At 31.1% G+C, this 20,317-nt stretch overlaps 1 protein-coding gene across 1 annotated transcript in view; it reads left to right on the top strand.

Moving 5' to 3' along the window:
* The window catches only part of LOC119601561 (serine/threonine-protein kinase WNK1-like), a gene marked incomplete at its 3' end in the record, with an annotated part of 235,676 nt that overhangs the window by 119,021 nt on the left and 96,338 nt on the right, over positions 1 to 20,317 (top strand). Inside the window, exons 2-3 of the mRNA XM_037952574.1 lie at positions 15,197 to 16,279; positions 16,348 to 16,520. Coding sequence (XP_037808502.1) covers positions 15,314 to 16,279; positions 16,348 to 16,520 — 1,139 coding nt within the window. The remainder of the gene's footprint in view (positions 1 to 15,196; positions 16,280 to 16,347; positions 16,521 to 20,317) is intronic.

The following is a 20,317-nucleotide window of genomic DNA, read 5'->3' as shown; positions in this document are numbered from 1 at the left end:
CAGTATGTACGCTGAACTGTAGTAGTTTGATATTACACTTTTTGTCCAAAACAGTCCACCAGATGATTGAAGCATAACCTAAAATTGGTCTTATTACACTTTTATAAATCCAATTTGTCATAGTAGGACTAAAACCCCATTTCATGCCTACAGTTCTCCCACATATCGGCCAGCACCGATGTGCTTTGTTGATCCTATTCTCTATGTGGTGTCTCCATTTTAATTCCGGCCAAGGATTACACCTAAGTACTTAACTTTGTCTGTCATCGGTATCTTCTTGCCCAAGAAGCAGGGTTCAGTATACTTTAAAAATTTTGTCTTTCTTGTCAAAAGACAGATTTCCGTCAGTTTGCTATCGAAGGATTCACCAATGTAGTGGACAACTTCGTTTAAAGTGGTTTCCACCGATCGTCCCTTTACTTTTTTTGCTTATATTTAAGGTCTTTGTTGGTATAGTGCTTTTAACCATACTATCAACTATCCATTCAAAGGTTTTAAGTAGGAAGGATGTAAGACTTATCGGTCGATAGGACTTAGGCGTCGCATAGCTAGGTTTCCCTGGTTTGGGTATAAATATTACCCTTGCATCCTGCCATTTAACTGGGGTATATGTCAATTTCAAGCATGCAGTGGATATCTGAGACAGATGTACGGAAACCAATCCCTGCAAAAGTGCCGGGAAAATGCCATCCGGCACTGCAGCTTTATAGGGAGCAAAATGCTTACCCCTTTAACCATATTAGAAGTAATAACAATTTCCGTGTTGGCTTCCATTTCCTCCAATATCTGTTCATCTATGTTATTCGATATACCGGGTGGGAAAGGAGAGTCCATTAGGAGCTTCATTGTCTCCTCCATATCCTCCAGCCTCTTGCCCGTGTCATCGATCAGAGATTCCGGTTGTACATGAGTTTTGGATAGGAATTTTTTATCTTCGATACGTCATCTACGCTATCTACCTGTTCACAGAAAATTTTCTAGGAGTCTCAAGTTTATTATTCTCCACACGAATTTTTAATTTTTTTATGAAAACAGTTCGTGAATTATATTATACTTTTTCTTAATTTTCATAAAAATGTTGTAGTTTTATTTAACGATAAAATTTAAGAAAACAATATTACGAAAGGTTTTCGTACTTTCGTAAAAATAGAAAAGGGTCTTATTAAATAATATTTCGTATTATACACGAAATTTTTGTAAATATTACAAAAAAAGAAGTTACGAAAATTGTTTTCGTAAAGTTGAGCATGGATTATTTTCAGTGTAATACTTCTTCTCTGATTCTATTGGTGAAGGTAGCTTTATTACCTAAGTTCAATGTGATCAAGTCTTTAGAGTTAAGGAAATCCATAAGGGCTTGTCCCCTGCGATTGGTGTTTGTACTACCCCAAGCTACATGGTGGGAGTTGACATCACAACCTATTACAATTTTCTTATTTTTCCTTTGTGCCTCTTCAACCATTTTCATCGGATCCGACGTTGGTAGTAGTGTCGGAGAATCAAAAGGCAGGTAAACAGTTGCATCCGATGTGGATAATCCTGTTGAGAGGAGAAAACATAAGTTCTTGTGGCATTCTCGGGCGAGACCCTGTATCAGCATAGAAAAGTTGGAAAGTTACGTGATTTAATCCAGATTCTTGGATTAAAGCTATATGTATTTTAGCGGTGTTTAAGGGGTAAAAATTGTACCTATTTTTGGTACTTTTTCATAAAACATTGTTTTTGATTTATTAAATTATACATATGAATACGCAATACGATGTTGAAACTTTTTGGAATATAACCTATAAAAGGGGACTTTTTAGTACTTTTTCGTTCTTCAAAAGGTACTTTTTGAATTTTCTATAATATTGAACCTAGAAACAGAAAATTAAGCAATCAGGGCCCTGAGTATGTGATAAAATATAAAAGGAGCATTTTTGGTACTTTTTCGTTCTTTAAAAGGTACTTTTTGAATTTTCTATAATATTGAAACTATAGACATGAAATTTGAATTTTCTATTATAATGAACCTAAAAACATATAACTAAGCCATCAGGGACTTGAGTGAATGAAAATTTAAACTGGAGTATTTTCTGGTACTTTTTGAATTTTCTATAATATTGAACTTAGGACAACATGAAATTAAATAAAAGAGGTCTATTGGTACTTTTTCGTACTTCATCTGGTACTTTTTGAGTTTTCTAAAATATTGAATATTAGCTGCGCGTACCCGGCGAAACTTTTTTTGAGAAATTATACTAAAACCAGCATTCTCAATCACTAGTAGGGAACTAAGGACACTTTCAAATAAGTTGTTTTATTTTATTTGATATAAAGAACTGTTCAGTTTAAATTCGGTCACACTGTACTTTGAATTGTAGTGCCCCTGGTGTATAGAGACAAATGGTTTCGGGGCGTTTTATTCACTACAAAAATACGTACCATTAACCGTACAAAATTTCAAGCGATTTTCTTTCTAAATACATCCATTTATACAAAAGTATGTTTAAACATATTATTTTTATTCATTAACTTTTATGCATCCACACTAAAGTTTTTACTGAATTTAAACACCACTTATTAAATCCGAAGAAATGAAGGTGAAATATCATTAGATGTACAAAGCAGATACCCAAATAATTTTACTTATTAAAATATCCACGTCTTCCTCTAATTAAAAAAAATTTCGGAATTTTTAAATGGTAAATGGAAAATGTGCTATGTTATTCAAAATTATTTAATTTGAAGACCTTAGAATAAATACGGCGCTACATACAGAAAAAGTTGTGCAGAAGTTTTGGTGGATAATTTTCTAAAGGTATAAAAAGATATCGAAAGATCAATTTATCCAAATTTTATATGAACAATGCTTTCTATGCATCGTTTGAGAGGTCTACCTATATAAGATTTGCAAAAGTGCTGTCTTTCGGGACACTCTAATGAGTACTCAAATAAATATCTTCATGGTTTTTTAGATTTGAGCTGCATTTGAAAAATGGCAACCGAATTTATGTATATCAAGATAATTTTTTGATGGCATATTTACCTGATCATAGATTTTTATTGTTATCTCGATTAACAATAAATGTACTGTTTTATTTTTGATATAAAACTCGATTTGTATGGAAAATGTGAGTGATTTTTGTTGTTTTCTCAAATTGAGAGTTATTTAAAGTAATTTTTTAAAGAGTTATAAGAGTTATACAAACATTTTAGAGTTTTCATATAAAAATAAATTTTTGATTAAAAATTGAACTAAATAATAATTCTCATATACTATGAGAATTATATATCACGATCTTTAGCATTATAAATGTAACAAAAGGTGGACGGAAAAAGGTCATTGCATTTCATTAAGATCACAATCAATTGGATACACACATAAAAATTGGATTATACACATATAAAAATGTGTGTATAACCCAATCAATATCATATAGAGTTTTTTATACCCTCCACCACCATCAGTGGTGATAGATGGTATATATAACTTTGTCATTCCGTGTGTAACACCAAGAAATATTCATCTGAGACCCAACAAACTATATATATTATTGATCCTTATGAAATTCTGAGTCAATTTAGCTATGTCCGTCTGTCAGTGTAAAACACGCTCACGTTAAAACGAAGCAATAAAAATTCACCCAAAACATTCCTTATTATCCGGTCCACTTTGGTATTGAAAATCAGTAAAACCGGTTCACGATGTAAAAAGTTGTGATTAAAAATTTCAGACTACCTCGAAAAATATAACGATGTAAAAAGTTATGATTAAAAATTTCAGACTACCTCGAAAAATATAACGTTTTTCCCAATTCTTAAGTAGTTTTCTCAGAATTTTGTTGCACATTATTTTTTGTGCCAGTGATCAAGTATGTTCAAACTCATAACAATTGATCTAATATTTCCCATAACCCCCATACAAAGGTGTATATCAACACAAAATTTTGTACAATACAAATTCTTTTCGGATCGGTCCATTATTAGTCATAGCTCCCATATAAGGCCCACTTCCGGAAATAACTTAAACGCGCATATTTAATTATCAAATAAAGGTATCTTGATAAAAGTCGACACATATATGTTTAGTTGTCTATATATGAATGACTCTACGAAGTTTTTTTCGGATAAGACCATAATTGGTCATAGCTCCCATATAGGGTCCACTTCCGAAAATCATTTAAACGAATATGTTTCATTGATAAATAAAGCTATCGGTATAAAATTCAACTTGAATATGTTTTGTATACGTATAAATCATTCTAACAATTTTTTCTTGGATCGGTTTATTATTGGTCATAGCTCCCATATAAGGCTCTCTTCCGAAAATCATTTAAACTCACATATTTCATTGTTAAATAAAGCTATCTTGATAAAATTCGACACAAATATGTTTTGTGTACGTACATATGAATCACTCTACGAAATTTTTCTGGAGAGGTCCGTAATTGGTCGTATATGAAGTCATGTTTTCTAAAAATTAGATAGTTAAATGGGTTTTAATAAAAAGTAGCTTGTTGGTGGAGGATATTTAAAATTCGGCATAGCCGAATATAGCACTCTAACTTGTTAACTTTTGAGGTTAGACCTACTAAATGTAAAATTTTATGTAAATAAGTTTATTAGTTATGTAGTGAAAGATTAAAAAAAGATTTTCATATATATATATTATTATAAATATATTATAGGTTTTGAAGATGTAATGTGTCGTACTGTTCATTCCACAACATTCATTATAACAGATTTCATGAAAATCGGATCAGTAGTTTTTTGTATGCCTGAACGTAAATTTGGTTTAATAATTGTTTTACAAAAAGTTCGTGTAAAAAGGGGCGTAGCGTCCGATCCTGATCCTGAGATCAGACCAATCGGTTCAGTAGTTTTCTGTAAGTCTCGAATGAAAATTTTGTATAACAATTATATAGAAAAAAGTGGGCATAAGAAGAATCGTGACGTCAAATCATTATTTTATATAGCCTATTGTTCTACTTTAGAATAGAACTATTAGTGTTCTAAATTTCATGTAAATCGGTTCAGTAGTTTGTCCGTGAAAGCGTAACAAACAGACTTTCTCTTTCATATAATTATAGGATAAGATATAGGTAAGGATAGTTTTATAAAAAGTGGGCGTTGATCGGATCAAGTTCTTGTATATAGCCTATAGTTCTTTCCAAGCTTATACCTATCGCTATGCAAAATTTCAGGTTAATCGGTTTAGTAGTTTTTGCATATTGTGATTGCAAAATTGTTGTAATAATAGTTTTCCAAAAAGTGGGCGTAAAAAGGCGCGTGGCATCCGATCAAGATCTTATATAGCCTATTGTTCCCTTTGGGGTTAGACCTATTATCGGTCCAAATTTCATGTAAATCGGTACAGTAGTTTTGCCGTGAAAACGTAACAAACAAACAAACAGTCTGTTTTATATATATTTATACTAGCTGCGCGTACCCGGCGTTGCCCGGGTTTCTTCTAAAATAAAATTATTCTGTCTGTAATGACTATTCTTTTTTTAATAGATGTCAAAATTTAGCTTATAACGATAAAAAAGTTATTATATTTTTCTGCATTTTGTTTAATACTTAAAGTCAGTTTCTGGACAAAAATGTCCCTTAAAAATTTACAAATTGAAAATGAACTAAGGACACTTTCAAATTAGTTGTTTTATTTTTCGCATGTGCAGTTGATTTAATGAACTGTTCAGCTTAAATTCGGTCACACTGTACTTTGAATTGTAGTGCCCCTGGTGTATAGAGACAAAAGGCTTCGGGGCATTTTATTAACTACAAAAATACGTACCATTAATCGTACAAAATTTCAAGCGATTTTCTTTCTATTTGAAAAAGTACAGGCATTTGAAGAAACTCTGAAACGATTATGAAACATTCTGCACAAAATTATAAAAAATTTGGAAGATTTCAAATTCCTTTAAAAATAATAAAATTAAGTTTTTTTTTGTTCAAAAAATGTGAAGAATCCTTGAATCTTGACAGAGAAACAAAACAACTTTTAATTTGGCAAACAATTTTGAGTAGTTTATTAAAGAGTAAAATCACCGTTTTTGTCTCATCATTGTTTCTCAAAAATACATCCTTTTATACAAACGTATGTTTAAACATATTATTTTTATTCATTAGCTTTTATACATCCACACTAAAGTTTTGACTGAATTTAGACACCACTTATTAAATCCGAAGAAATAAAGGTCAAATATCGTTACATGTACAAAGCAGATACCCAAATAATTTTACTTATTAAAATATCCACGTCTTCCTCTAATTAAAAAAATTTCAAAATTTGTAAATGGTAAATGGAAATTGTGTGCTGCAGTTATTCAAAATTATTATTTCATTGGAAAAGCTTACTGCGCTACATACAGAAAAGTTTGTGCAGAATTTTTGGTTCATAATTTTCTAAAAGTATAAAAAGATATCGAAAGATCAATTTATCCAAATTTTTTTATCGTTTGAGAGGTCTACCTATATAAGATTTGCAAAAGTGCTGTCTTCCGGGACACTCTAATGAGTAGTCAAATACATATCTTCATGGTTTTTTAGATTTGAGCTGCATTTGAAAAATGGAAACCGAATTTATATCAAGATAATTTTTTGATGGCATATTTACCTGATCATAGATTCTTATTGTTATCTCGATTAACAATAAATTTGAATTTTTTATTTTTGATATAAAACTCGATTTGTATAGAAAATATGTGTGATTACGGATCTTTATTGTTTTCTCAAATTGAGAGTTATTTAAAGTAATTTTTTAAAGAGTTATATAAATAGAAATTTTAAGGGGAGATATGAAAGTTTTTCTAGATAGATTTAGGTGTTAAAGGAAGGAACCACAGCCGATTTAAAATTCGAATTTAAGTGAAAATGTAATATGAATATATTATTTTCCCTATTTTAGAAGCGGTTTTTGTTCAGTAGTTTTTATTCTGCATACAAATGTGGCATCGTAGACATTCATTTAAGATCTAATATTTATTTATTTATTTATTCGTTTATTTAATCTTAAGGAACTTAATTCTAAGACTAAATTATAGTTAAAGAGCACTAGCTGCTATGACCTTCAGCTCTAATGTTGTACATATTTACTGATATTTATGTATATAAAGCATATTATTTATATTTTAAGTTTGGTTAGTTTAATGAAATGATAAATTTTGTTAATGTTCTCTGTTGATGGTTCCTTTAAAAGGTCTAAGGCTGAAACGGTACCGAAAATCTGTTGTCTTTGGGTTGAAAATGATCTACATTCTGTGAGAGCATGTTTTATTGTTTGGGTGCAATTACATCTATTACAAGTAGGAGGCTGTGAGTTTTTTTTCAGAATCCAGTCGTGTGAAAAAATGGTGTGACCGAGTCGTAATCTTGAAAATGTTCTAATTTTGAGTTTATCAGTGTCTGTTGGGTAAGAAGGAGGGATACATTGTGGATTTATATTGGAATAATGGTAATGATTGATTGATTTATTTTTGGTTTTGTCTATAATGACATATTTAATGTGTCTACGAATATCAATTTTTTCCAATGTGCTATCCATTGTTAAAGGTGCGTATGAGGCAAATTTTGCTGCCAAGTCAGCTTTTTCGTTGCCAATGATACCAATGTGACTTGGTATCCAGTGCAATCTTATTAAACTTTTGTTATCAATTAGAGCATCCCTAATCAGATTTATAATATTCCATTTAAAGTTGAATGGGTTATTTATTGCTTTTAGCACTGAAAGGCTGTCAGTGAATATTACGGTTTTCTTCCTGTCTGCTAGTACTGTGCGAATTGCTTGATATATAGCACAAGATTCCGCTGTAAAAACTGATGCCTGTTCCGGGAGCAATCCTAATAAGATATTATCTCCATTTTCGTTTACCACAGCGTACGCTGGTATGTTACTTTGTGATTTAGTGCCGTCTGTGTAGAAGAATCGCCAGTTATTGTTTTCTAAAAGGATTTTTTGTTCTGAAAAGTGGCCGAGGTAAGTGTCTTTTGGAGTATTGGATTTGTTGAAGTTTGCCAGTAAAAAATTAAGGGAGGTATTTTCAAATTTCCATGGGGGATTTTTTATGTATTTTTTTGGAAAACAAAGGCAGAATGTTTAACTCAGTGCATAAGGACAAAGATTGGGCTATTGCTGATTTGATGCGCTTGATTTTTTTAGCTTTGATAATTGAGGAAATATCCTTGTCAATAATGGAGTTTGTACTGTTAAGGAGTTTAGGTATAAGTCTAGCATTTAACTCATGTATTCTGTCTGGTATTGATGGTAGATTGGCTTCACAAAGTATATTGTTTATAGGTGTTGTCCTCAATGCGTAGACACAAGCTCTCGCAGCTTGATGATATACAGGTTTTATGATGTTAATGTTTGATTTGGAGGTGTTGCCGTATATAAATAGCCCATAGTCTATTTTGCTCAAAACAATTGTTTTGGTGAGATAAGTTAATGTGTTTATGTGAGCTAAGCTTTTCGTTGACAAATATCTTATAATGTTAACTCTTGACATTAATGAATTTTTAATATGAATTAAATGTTCTTTCCAATTATATTTATGTGAAAAAATCAAACCCAAAATTCTAAGTTGCTTTACGTTTTGTATCATAGTACCATCGGATTGTATAACATGTGCTTCGGAATCGCAGTTCCTTTTTCTGCATATATGAAACTTTTTAGTTTTGAGAAGTGATATTTTCGCACCAGAATAATCAGTCCATTGGTTGATATCATGCAAAGTATTTTCCAGAATATTTCTTGTATCACTGTTCTTGCTTTTTCTGCAAAGAATATATAAATCATCTGCGTATAAGCAGTGATCAACATAACGGTGTCTGTTAATTATTTTGCTGATGTCATTAAACGCTATTTGAAACAGTATAACTGAAAGTGGCGAACCCTGTGGGATGCCATTTTTCAGGAAAAAAGTTTCTGATAGCTGACCGTTTATTCTCACTTTGAAACGTCTATTATTTAAAAACGATTTTATGAAGTTGAAAATTTTTGGACCGATATGCCACGATTTAAGGTTATTTAAAATCACATGTGAACCAATCCTATCAAATGCCTTCTCAAAGTCAATAGATAGGATTGTTGTATGATTTTTAGTGGATAGAGCATTTGTAATGTAGTAATCCATGTGGAGTAGTGCGTCATCGGTACCTTTATTAGCTTTAAAGGCAACTTGTTCTTTAGCAATAAGCTTTTTCTTTGTCATAAACCAAGATAACCTGGTAGCTATTATTCGTTCGATTATTTTAGAGAGACATGGCAGTAAAGAGATAGGGCGGTAATCACTAGTTGAGGAAGAATTTTTAACTTTAGGAATAGGAACTATAATTGCCAGTTTCCAGGAATGTGGAAAATGGCCGCTCCGCAAAATTGTATTATACGTATCTAGCAATTTTTCTTTACTTGTATGTGAAAGATTTTTAACCATTTGATAGGAGATGCGGTCGATTCCAGGGGTAGTACCTTTAACTTTACTTAGGCAGCTGTTAAGTTCAATCATGGTAATAGGATCTTCAAGTAAACGGGCCGATTTGTCTCTTGTGTAATTTGGTAATATATTGAGTGAATTTTTGGATGAATTAAAAAGTAAAGAAAAGTTGGCATCAGATGCGTATTCAGACCAAACGTTGCCAAAATGGTTTGCTATTTTGAGTGGATCGATTATTGTTTCAGTTTGTGTGTCTATTGCTCTTATGTTAGTGGATGATCCTTTGCGAGTAATTCTATTTATTTTGTTCCATATTATTGAAGTTGGCGTATTTCTATCTATTGATTTAGTGAAATTTTCAAAACTAGTGCGTTTGGCACTTTTAACTTCCTTACGAAATTTAGCATTATACTTTTTGAACAAGACCAGATTTTCCTGTGTTGGATTTGATTTAAAGTTTTGCCATTTTTTAATTTTTTGTTTCCGCAAATCCGCTAGTGTCTGGTTCCACCAGGGCACATTACTTCGTTGAGATTTAAAGTTACAGCTTATTTGTGGGATGTGGATGTTAGCTGCTGTGCGTATAGATCTGGTTATTATGGCTGCATTTCTGTTGCTGGATGAGTTCAGTTTGCGTTTAGAAAATTCTACTTCTGCTGTGCGTGAATAATTTCCCCAATCTGCCAGGTGGAGTAAATATTTGTTTGTTTTGATTGTAGTGGTTTCTTCGGTCAATTTTACAGCTATTCTGATTGGGAAGTGGTCGCTGCCATGTAAGTCTCTGAGAACAGTCCATGATGTTAATGGTAGTAGGTTTATCGAACAGAATGAAACATCTATGTTGGTAAAAGTGTTATGTGTGGTAAAGTGGGTGGGTCTCCCATCATTGAGAACACAAAGGCCACCACTTTGTAATATGTTTTCCAGTAGATACCCTCTGTGGTTATTGGTTGTAGATCCCCATATTGTGTTCCAGGCATTGAAGTCCCCGATAACAAGTAATGGAGTGTTGAAAGAGTTTATTACGTTACTTATGTCTCGAATTGATATATTTTGATTAGGTGGAATATAAAAAGATAAAATAGTGAATTTTATGTTAAGGTTAATTTCTACCGCAACAATTTGGTAATCAGAGTTGACAGGAATTAATTTGTGTGGAATGTTGGATTTAATAAAAACTCCAGCTCCTTGTTTAGATGTGGTGTTATTAACAGAATTCACAAAATAACCATTGTAGTTTTTTGGTGGAATTGGTGATGAGTTGAATGCATAGTGAGTTTCTTGTAATGATATAAAGCTTGGATCCATATCCTTAATGAGTAATTGGAGGTTGTGGTAATTATTTATAAAGCCGTTGATATTCCATTGCAAAAGAACGAAGTCCATGTGGGATATTTCTTGAAAGTGAAAAAACTTGTTTGTGAATGGTATCAAGGATATTGATAAACGTATTATTACTATTTTTTTTTTTTTTTTTAATATATTTTATAAAATTAGGAATTAGAGATCCATCGTTTCCTCTTCGAGAGTTTTCTCGACGAGGGGTGGTACAAAGTAATCATTATTTCTGATAAGAGATTGTGTTATACGAGAAAAAGGTGACATGTTATTATTGTTTGTTGCTGAGGGATTGTTTTCAGTTGTGTTGTTTTTGTTTGTTGATATTCTTTTTGGTGTTTCGTTATTTTCCGTTGTTTTAGTTGATATATTTTGTAATGGTTCTTTAATATTTGATTGTTTGTTTATTGAATTAAATTCGTTTTGTTGTTTTTTTGTTGTTGCGGGTTGTTTGTTTGAGTCAGGGTTTTGCGCAGAAGGATTAGTATTTATATCTGTTTGCTTATTTGAATTATCTTTGCGTTTTGTTGGGGAATTGGTTACTGTTGCTGCATAAGAGTTGAATTGATTGGTTGTGGGTATTGGATTATTTTCCCGGTACTTGCGTTTAGCTTCACTTATGCTGCAGTAATTTTTTGTTTTAATTTTAAGTATTTCTCTAATTTGAACGTATCGTGGGCAGTTTTTATCGGCGGATGAGTGTTCACCTGAGCAATTTGTGCAGAAAATACGTGTGCATTCTTCTGAAGCATGTGGTGGAAGACTGCATGTCGGGCATGTAGTGTCTCCTTTACAACGGTTTTTTGTATGGCCTAGTTTCTGGCAATTTTTGCATCTCATTAGATTTGGTATGTAGTGTTCAACTTTACATTTATACCAAGCGACATCTACCGAAGTGGGTAGTCGGTATAGATCGAATGTTACAACAATTTTACCGGTTGGACATCGAGTTTTGCCATCATCGCTGAGTTTTGTAAACTTGTATACTCCTATGACTCCTTGAGATTTCATTTCTTGGACTATTTCTTCTTCTGGGACATTGATTAAACATGGTGCATATATGACGCCTTTAACGGAATTAAGAGTGTCATGTAGTTTGCAAGTGATTGAGCATATATTAGAAAGTGTTTTATTTTTTAAGAATTTTTCAGCAACACGTGCATTACGTGTTAGGATTAAAAGATTACCGTCTCGTAGTAGAGATATAGAGTTAATTTCAGTGCTTATGTTTTCCACACCTTTCTTAATAGCAAAAGGGCTTATTTGTGATAATTGTTTTTTAGGATCACTAGACGAGATTATTACGTATTTTGGGTTGTTTTTATTGTTATTTGGTGTTGGTAGATCTGGGTATTCGTTGGGTTTTTGTTTTTTAGAAGGATTTTCTATAAAATCCCCTAGTACAGAAAATCTATTGTTCGACAATTTGTCCGGAGGCCCCGGAGCCATGGTGCTTGTTATTATTTTTTTTTTTCTTTTTTATGTATAGATTCCTTTATTTATATAAAGTTTTTATAAATTTAAGAAATATAATAAAAAACACGCGGTTAATAATTTAAAGAGAAGAGGTATTGAATATCGATGAGTATGAACTTAACAGTTGTTAGCAGAGAGAATATCAGTAATAAGAACCGTACGCTTTGAAAGCAAGACGATGACTGAAGATCTAATAAAGATTCTGTTTTAAAATAGTTATTTTCTGAGAATATACAGCAGAATACAGGTTTTTAATTAAAAACAGTTTTCCGGTGGAAAACGCTTTAGATGAAAATCGATTTTTGATAATAAATTAAATTGAATACAGATTTTTATTTTACCTAATCGTTAGTTAAGGATCTACAAACATTTCAGAGTTCTCATATAAAAATAAATTTTTTATTAAAAATTTAACTAAATAATAATTCTCATATACTATGAGAATTATATATCATGTCTATAGCATTATAAATGTAACAAAAAGTGGACGGAAAAAGGTCGTTGCATTTGATTATAGGTGTATTTATGCTATAGGTGTTTTTTTCGGATACGACCATAATTGGTCATAGTTTCCATATAAGGCCCACTTCCGGAAATAACTTAAACGCGCATATTTAATTATCAAATAAAGGTATCTTGATAAAAGTCGACACATATATGTTTAGTTGTCTATATGAATCACTCTACGAAATTTTTTTCGGATAAGACCATAATTGGTCATAGCTCCCATATAGGGTCCACTTTCGAAAATCATTTAAACGAATATGTTTCATTGATAAATAAAGCTATCGGTATAAAATTCAATGAATATGTTTTGTATACGTATAAATCGTTCTAACAATTTTTCCTTGGATCGGTCCATTATTGGTCATAGCTCCTATATAAGGTTCTCTTCCGAAAATCATTTAAACTCACATATTTCATTGTTAAATAAAGCTATCTTGATAAAATTCGACACAAATATGTTTTGTGTACATACATATGAATCACTCTACGAAATTTTTCTGGAGAGGCCCGTAATTGGTCGTAGCTCTTATATGAAGTCAAGTTATCTAAAAATTAGATAGTTAAATGGGTTTTAATAAAAAGTAGCTTGCTGGTGGAGGGTATTTAAGATTCGGCATAGCCGAATATAGCACTCTAACTTGTTAACTTCTGCGGTTACCTATTAAATGCCAAATTTCATGTAAATAAGTTTATTAGTTATGTAGTGAAAGAATAAAAAAAGAGTTTCATATATATTTATTATTATATATTATAGGTTTTGAAGATGTAATGCGTCGTACTGTTCATTCCACAACATTCATTATAACAGATTTCATTAAAATCGGATCAGTAGTTTTTTGTATGCCTGAACGTAAATTTGGTTTAATAATTGTTTTACAAAAAGTTGGTGTAAAAAGGGGCATAGCGTCCGATCCTGATCCTGAGATCAGACCAATCGGTTCAGTAGTTTTCTGTAAGTCTCGAATGAAAATTTTGTATAACAATTATATAGAAAAAATGGGCATAAGAAGAATCGTGACGTCAAATCATTATTTTATATAGCCTATTGTTCTACTTTAGAATAGAACTATTAGTGTTCTAAATTTCATGTAAATCGGTTCAGTAGTTTGTCCGTGAAAGCGTAACAAACAGACTTTCTCTTTCATATAATTATAGGATAAGATATAGGTAAGGATAGTTTTATAAAAAGTGGGCGTAAAAAGGGTCGTGGCATCGGATCAAGTTCTTATATATAGCCTATAGTTCTTTCTAAGCGTAACAAACACCCAAACAAACAGTCTATTTTATATATATGTATATATAGGATAGGATATAAACATATAATTAATCACGCGGTATCCTGATTGAACGAAAATTAAAAAAGGTTACTTTCTGGTACTTTTTTTTGTTCTTTTACTAATACTTTTCGAGTTTTCTATAATATTGAACCTAAAAACATAAAATTGGACACGCAGCTTCCTGATTGTATAAAAATGTGTATGCGAGTAATTTCTGGTTGAAAATCAAACATGCATCGTCCTGATTTAATTAAAATCTATAAAAAGGCACTGTCTGATACTTTTTCGATCTTTAACTGTTTTTTTTTAATTGTCTGTAATATTGAGACTAGAATCCTGATTGAACGAAAATTTAAAAAGACAAGATTCATAAAATCAAACTTATATAAAGGGGACTTTTTGATATTGCAGATATGTATATGTATATACATTTACAATAATATTATTTATTTTATTTCATTACGATGAGGGTAGCGAAGCACACTGGGTATAGCTAGTATTAAATATTTCTATTTAAAAAAAAAAAAAATTAAGAAAATTTAAAATTTGATACTTTTACATTCGCACAAAATGTTTTTCCGACATTATTGTGCCTTTCAAATATAATTTTTTCGTATATTTCTTTGCAAGATAAGAAATAAAATAAAGTAAATTGGCTCCCTATTTACATATATATAGTACATATCGCTCATTTACTACACGATTGGCATAATGAAAAATTCGGATTTTTTCGAAAATGTCTATTATTTTCGGTCTACAAATGATTTCTCGTTGTAAACGTCAAAACAAAAGACCCATGTTTTTACTTAATAAATAAAAATGTAATTTAAGTTCAGATGAGAAACATATTAACACCTATTATATATGTTAGGTTTTATTTTTCAGATCCAGCGATTTCTTTGAAAGTTATTTAAGAAATAGTAAAATGTCATAATATTTTTAATGTTTTTTTACCCAAAACGAAGTTTTTGATTTATGCCGGTCTTGTAGTAAATGAGCGATATGACTAACTGTAACTTGCAAGTAACTAGGTAGTTCTGTATATTTTAAATATTTGCAAATATTTATTTTACATGTAATATAAATATGTATGACCTCAAAACTAGTTATTTCGTTCACAAAATTTTTGTTTAAAAATAATTGCCAAGTAATTATATTAATTTCTTTTGTTTAATCCAGATATACTCCAACAAAATAAAAAGACTTTCGAAAGATAATTCTAGCAGCACATCAGATAAAACCATTGTCGATAGTGAATTAAAAAGTATAAGTTCAATTAAAAAAAAGAAATTCACAATGGATGATAAAAAGCTTAATCAAACACCAGTTGATAATATAAATGAGTCAACACCTGACTCGAAAGAAAACTCATCGCAGAATAAATTAATTAGCCCTTCTACATCACAAAAGGTGGAGAAAAGCGTAATGAACACAAATATAGAAGCAAGTCCATGTACAGCAATACAAAAGTTTAATCCAAATATGCGTTTCATACGTAAAAGTGTCGAACAATCTGCTCGGAACGCAAACACAAACTATTTAGAACTGGAAACAGAATTCCCTCGAGATTACGATGATAATATTGAAATGCTATCTCGCGAGGCGGAACATTTAGAAGAGCAGTTCCGTACCCCAACTCGAACAAGTACAACAGATCTAGTTGGCCAACACAATTCATCACTGGCCAGTGTTTCGGTGTCCGTGGAACCTCTGGTCGCAGTTCGACCAGATGTTAATCATGGTTTTATAGATGATACATTACCAACATCAGATAAAGAAACAAAATTAAAAGATAGCGTAGGAAACGTTAAACGTGTGGGATTTAAAGTGGAAGACAAATTTGAAGAACATATACCGGAAAACAGTGTTATACCAAAAGGCATTACGAATATATCTCGATGCTTAGAACTAGGTGAAAAAGATTCATCTTCCACTGAACTTTTATCATCCGAAGAAAAAGCTGAAACATTTATTGAAACATTAGGAAGAGATGCAGGGCAATTAAAAGTAACTCAATCATGTACACTTATGCCGAAATCGTCCTTGGCATCTTTCGTTAGTGGCACTGCACTCTCATCATCAGCTAGCACCCCTGCCATAAGCAGGCCTTCAATTAAAGATGATGATGATGAGCCTGTTGCTATGTCACCATGTGGTCGCTTCTTTAAATATGACAAAGAAGTTGGTCGTGGTAGTTTTAAAACTGTTTACAGAGGCTTGGATACGCAGACGGGTGTTGCAGTAGCCTGGTGTGAATTATTGGTAAATTAAAATTTTATTAAAACTAGATTTCGGAGGTATGACTGATTTTTTTTATTTCTTTAATTAAGGACAAGCAAGTGAAAAAAAGTGAACGTAAACGTTTTCGAGAAGAAGCGGATATGCTGAAAAACTTGCAGCATCCTAATATTGTACGATTCTATACTTATTGGGAATTTACTGTATCGCGTAGAAAAAATATAGTTCTAGTCACGGAATTAATGCTCTCCGGAACTCTAAAATCGTAAGAATTTTACTCATTTTAAAATAATTTTAATATATTTTTTATATGGGGAATTTCATGTCAAATTTGCACTAAGGTTAGTACTATTGGATAGTAGGTGAGACACAAATTGTTAGCTCTATTGGCTGAATGTATTTTTTTTATTTTTTTTTTTTTTTTCAAAATGGGCCCTTTTTTTGTTTTTTTGTTTTTTTTTTTTTTTTTGCTTGAAAGAAAGCTTATACAACTTCCTTGAAGGGCTTTATAGTCCCATAATGGGATGCGAGTGGGATATCTATTAAAAACATTATATTTTAACTCAAGAATAAAATGTTTTTCAATATTTGGCTATTTCCTTTAAGAGCTTTGTGGTCACTTGTGGGATGCAAGGGGCATATGTGAAAAATAAAATAATATTTTAACTCAAAGACTAAACTTTTGGAGTTAAAATATTTTATACTAGCTGCGCGTACCCGGCGTTGCCCGGGTTTCTTCTAAAAGTAAAGAGAATATTTTTCTATCTGTAGTTACTATACTTTTTTAATAGATGTCAAAATTTAGCTTATAACGATAAAACAGTAATTATATTTTCTGCATTTTGTTTAATACTTAAAGTCAGTTTCTGGACCAAAATGTCAATTAAAAATTTACAAATTGAAAATGAGCTTTAATTAGGAAATTTTGACTAATTTGTAGAAACATTTAGGAAACTTTTTTTGAGAAATTATACTGAAATCAGCATTCTCAATCACTGGTAGGGAACTAAGTATACTTTCAAATTAGTTGTTTTATTTTTCCCATGTGCAGTAGATTTAAAGAACTGTTCAGTTTAAATTCGGTCACACTGTACTTTGAATTGTAGTCGCCCTGGTGCATAGAGGCAAAGGACTTCGGGGCATTTTATTAACTACAAAAATACGTACCATTAACCGTACAAAATTTCAAGTGATTTTCTTTCTATTTGAAAAAGTACAGGCAATTGAAGAAACTATGAAACGATTATGAAACATTCTGCACAAAATCATGAAAAATTTGGGCTCATTGGAAGATTTCAAATTCCTTTAAAAATAACAAAATTAAGTTTTTTTCTGTTCGAAAAATATGAAGAATCCTTGAATCTTTACAGAGGAAACAAAACAACTTTTAATTTGACAAACAATTTTGAGTAGTTCAAAAGAGTACAACCACCGTTTCTGTCTCATCATTGTTTCTCTAAAATACATCCATTTATACAAAAGTATGTTTAAACATATTATTTTTATTCATTAGCTTTTATGCATCCACACTAAAGTCTTGGCTGAATTTAGACACCACTTATTAAATCCGAAGAAATAAAGGTCAAATATCGTTAGATGTACAAAGCAGATACATAAAATAATTTTACTTATTAAAGTATCCACATCTTCGCTTAATTAAAAAATTTCGAAATTGGTTAATGGTAAATGGAAAATGTGTGCTGGAATTATTTAAAATCATTATTTAATTTGAAAAGATTCGAATAATTACGGCGCTACATACAGAAAAAGTTGTGCAGAATTTTTGGTTGATAATTTTCTAAAAGTGTAAATAGATATCGAAAGATCAATTTATCCAAATTGTATATGACCAATGCTTTCTATGCATCGTTTGAGAGGACTACCTATATAAGATTTGCAAAAGTGCTATCTTTCGGGACACTCTAATGAGTAGTCAAATTCATATCTTCATGGTTTTTTAGATATGGGCTGCATTTAAAAAATGGCGACCGAATTTATATCAAGATAATTTTTTTGATGGCATATTTACCTGATCATAGATTTTTATTGCTATCTTGATTAGCAATAAATTTAAATTTTATATTTTTGATATAAAACTCGATTTGTATGGAAAATATGTGTGATTACGGATCTTTATTGTTTTCTAAAGTTGAGAGTTATTTAAAGTAAATTTTTAAGAGTTATATAAATAGAAATTTTAAGGGGAGATATGAATGATTTGAATGAATGATAGGTTTTATTAAAGGAACCACAGCCGATTTAAAGTTCGGATTTTAGTGAAAATGTTATATGAATATGGTATTTTCCCTATTTTAGAAGCGGTTTTTGTTCAATAGTTTTTATTCTGCATAAAAATGTGGCATCGTAGGCATTCATTCAAGATCTAAATAAGATTCTGTTTTAAAATATGTAGTTATTTTCTGAGAATATACAGTAGATTACAGGTTTTGAAATAAAAACGCTTTAGATGAAAGTCGATTTTTGATAATAAATTAAATTGAATACAGATTTTAATTTTACCTAATCGTAAAGTTAGTTAAGGATCTACAAACATTTTAGTGTTTTCATATAAAAATACATTTTTGATTAAAAATTTAACTAAATAATAATTTTCATATACTATGAAAATTATATATCATGATCTTTAGCATTATAAATGTAGCAAAAAGTGGACGGAAAAAGGTCATTCCAATTAATTAAGATCACAACAGGCCCGAAATGAGTGCTATAGGTGTATTTATTCGGATTTGGTGTATTAAACATTCTATTCCTCAAACTAACCTAACCTTCCACGATAGAAGTATTGTCATGCAAAATTTCATGAAGCATAAAATCCAGATCAAAAAGTTAATTCCAAAAATACACTGTATGTCGACAAATTTCTTGAAAATCGGTTAATGTTTTTTATATATAGCCTAGAAATTTGGTGTTATAGCTGATATTAAAAAGGGAAGATACAAATGTGTGTAGCTTCCAATCAATCCTATCCTATATATACATAAAACAGACTGTTTGTTTGTTTGTGTGTTTGTTTGTTACGCTTTCACGGCAAAACTTCTGAACCGATTTACATTTGGACTGCTAATAGGTCTAGCCCCAAAAGGAACAATAGGCTATATAAGATCTTGATCGGATGCCACGCCCCTTTTTACGCCTACTTTTTGTAAAACCATTATTACACCAATTTTCCAATCACAATATGCAAAAACTACTAAACCGATTTACCTGAAATTTTGCATACCGATAGTTATAAGCTTTGAAAGAACTATAGCCTATATATAAGATAGTGATCCGATGCCACGCCCCTTTCTTCGCCCACTTCTATATATTATCCTATAATTATATGAAAGATAATGTCTGTTTGTTACGCTTTCACGGACAAACTACTGAACCGATTTAATGATATTTAGAACACTAATAGTTCTATTCTAAAGTGGAACAATATGCTATATAAAATCATGATTTGACGTCACGATTCTTCTTATTCTCACTTTTTTCCATATAATTGTCATACAAAATTTTCATTCGAGACTTACAGAAACCTATTGAACCGATTTACATGAAATTTAGTATACCAATAGGTCTGACCTCAGGATCTGGATTGGACGCCATGCCCCTTTTTACACCAACTTTTTGTAAAACAATTATTAAACCAACTTTACGTTCAGGCATACAAAAAAACTACTGATCCGATTTTCATAAAAACTATTATAATGAATTTTGTGGAATGAACAGTACGAAACATTACATCTTCAAAACGTATAATATGTATTTAATAATAAATATATATGAGACCCTTTTTACTCTTTCCTACATAACTACTAAACCGATTTACATAAAATTCGGCATATTAATAGGTGTAACCTCAGACGTTAAAAAAGACTCTATATTATATTGATTGGATGCTACGCATATTTTTATGTTCACTTTTAGAATACCAGCTATAACACCAAATTTCTAGGCTAAATATAAAAAATGTGAACCGATTTTCAAGAAATTTGGCAACATACAGTGTATTTTTGGAATAAACTTTTTGATCTGGATTTTATGCTTCATGAAATT

This window comes from Lucilia sericata, unplaced genomic scaffold (assembly GCF_015586225.1).
Source record: "Lucilia sericata isolate MDLA Ls3-8-SP2 unplaced genomic scaffold, ASM1558622v1 Contig000173F_arrow, whole genome shotgun sequence".
Taxonomy (NCBI): domain Eukaryota; kingdom Metazoa; phylum Arthropoda; class Insecta; order Diptera; family Calliphoridae; genus Lucilia; species Lucilia sericata.
Note: the sequence above shows the minus strand (reverse complement) of the source record. Positions and strands in the feature narration are given on the sequence as shown.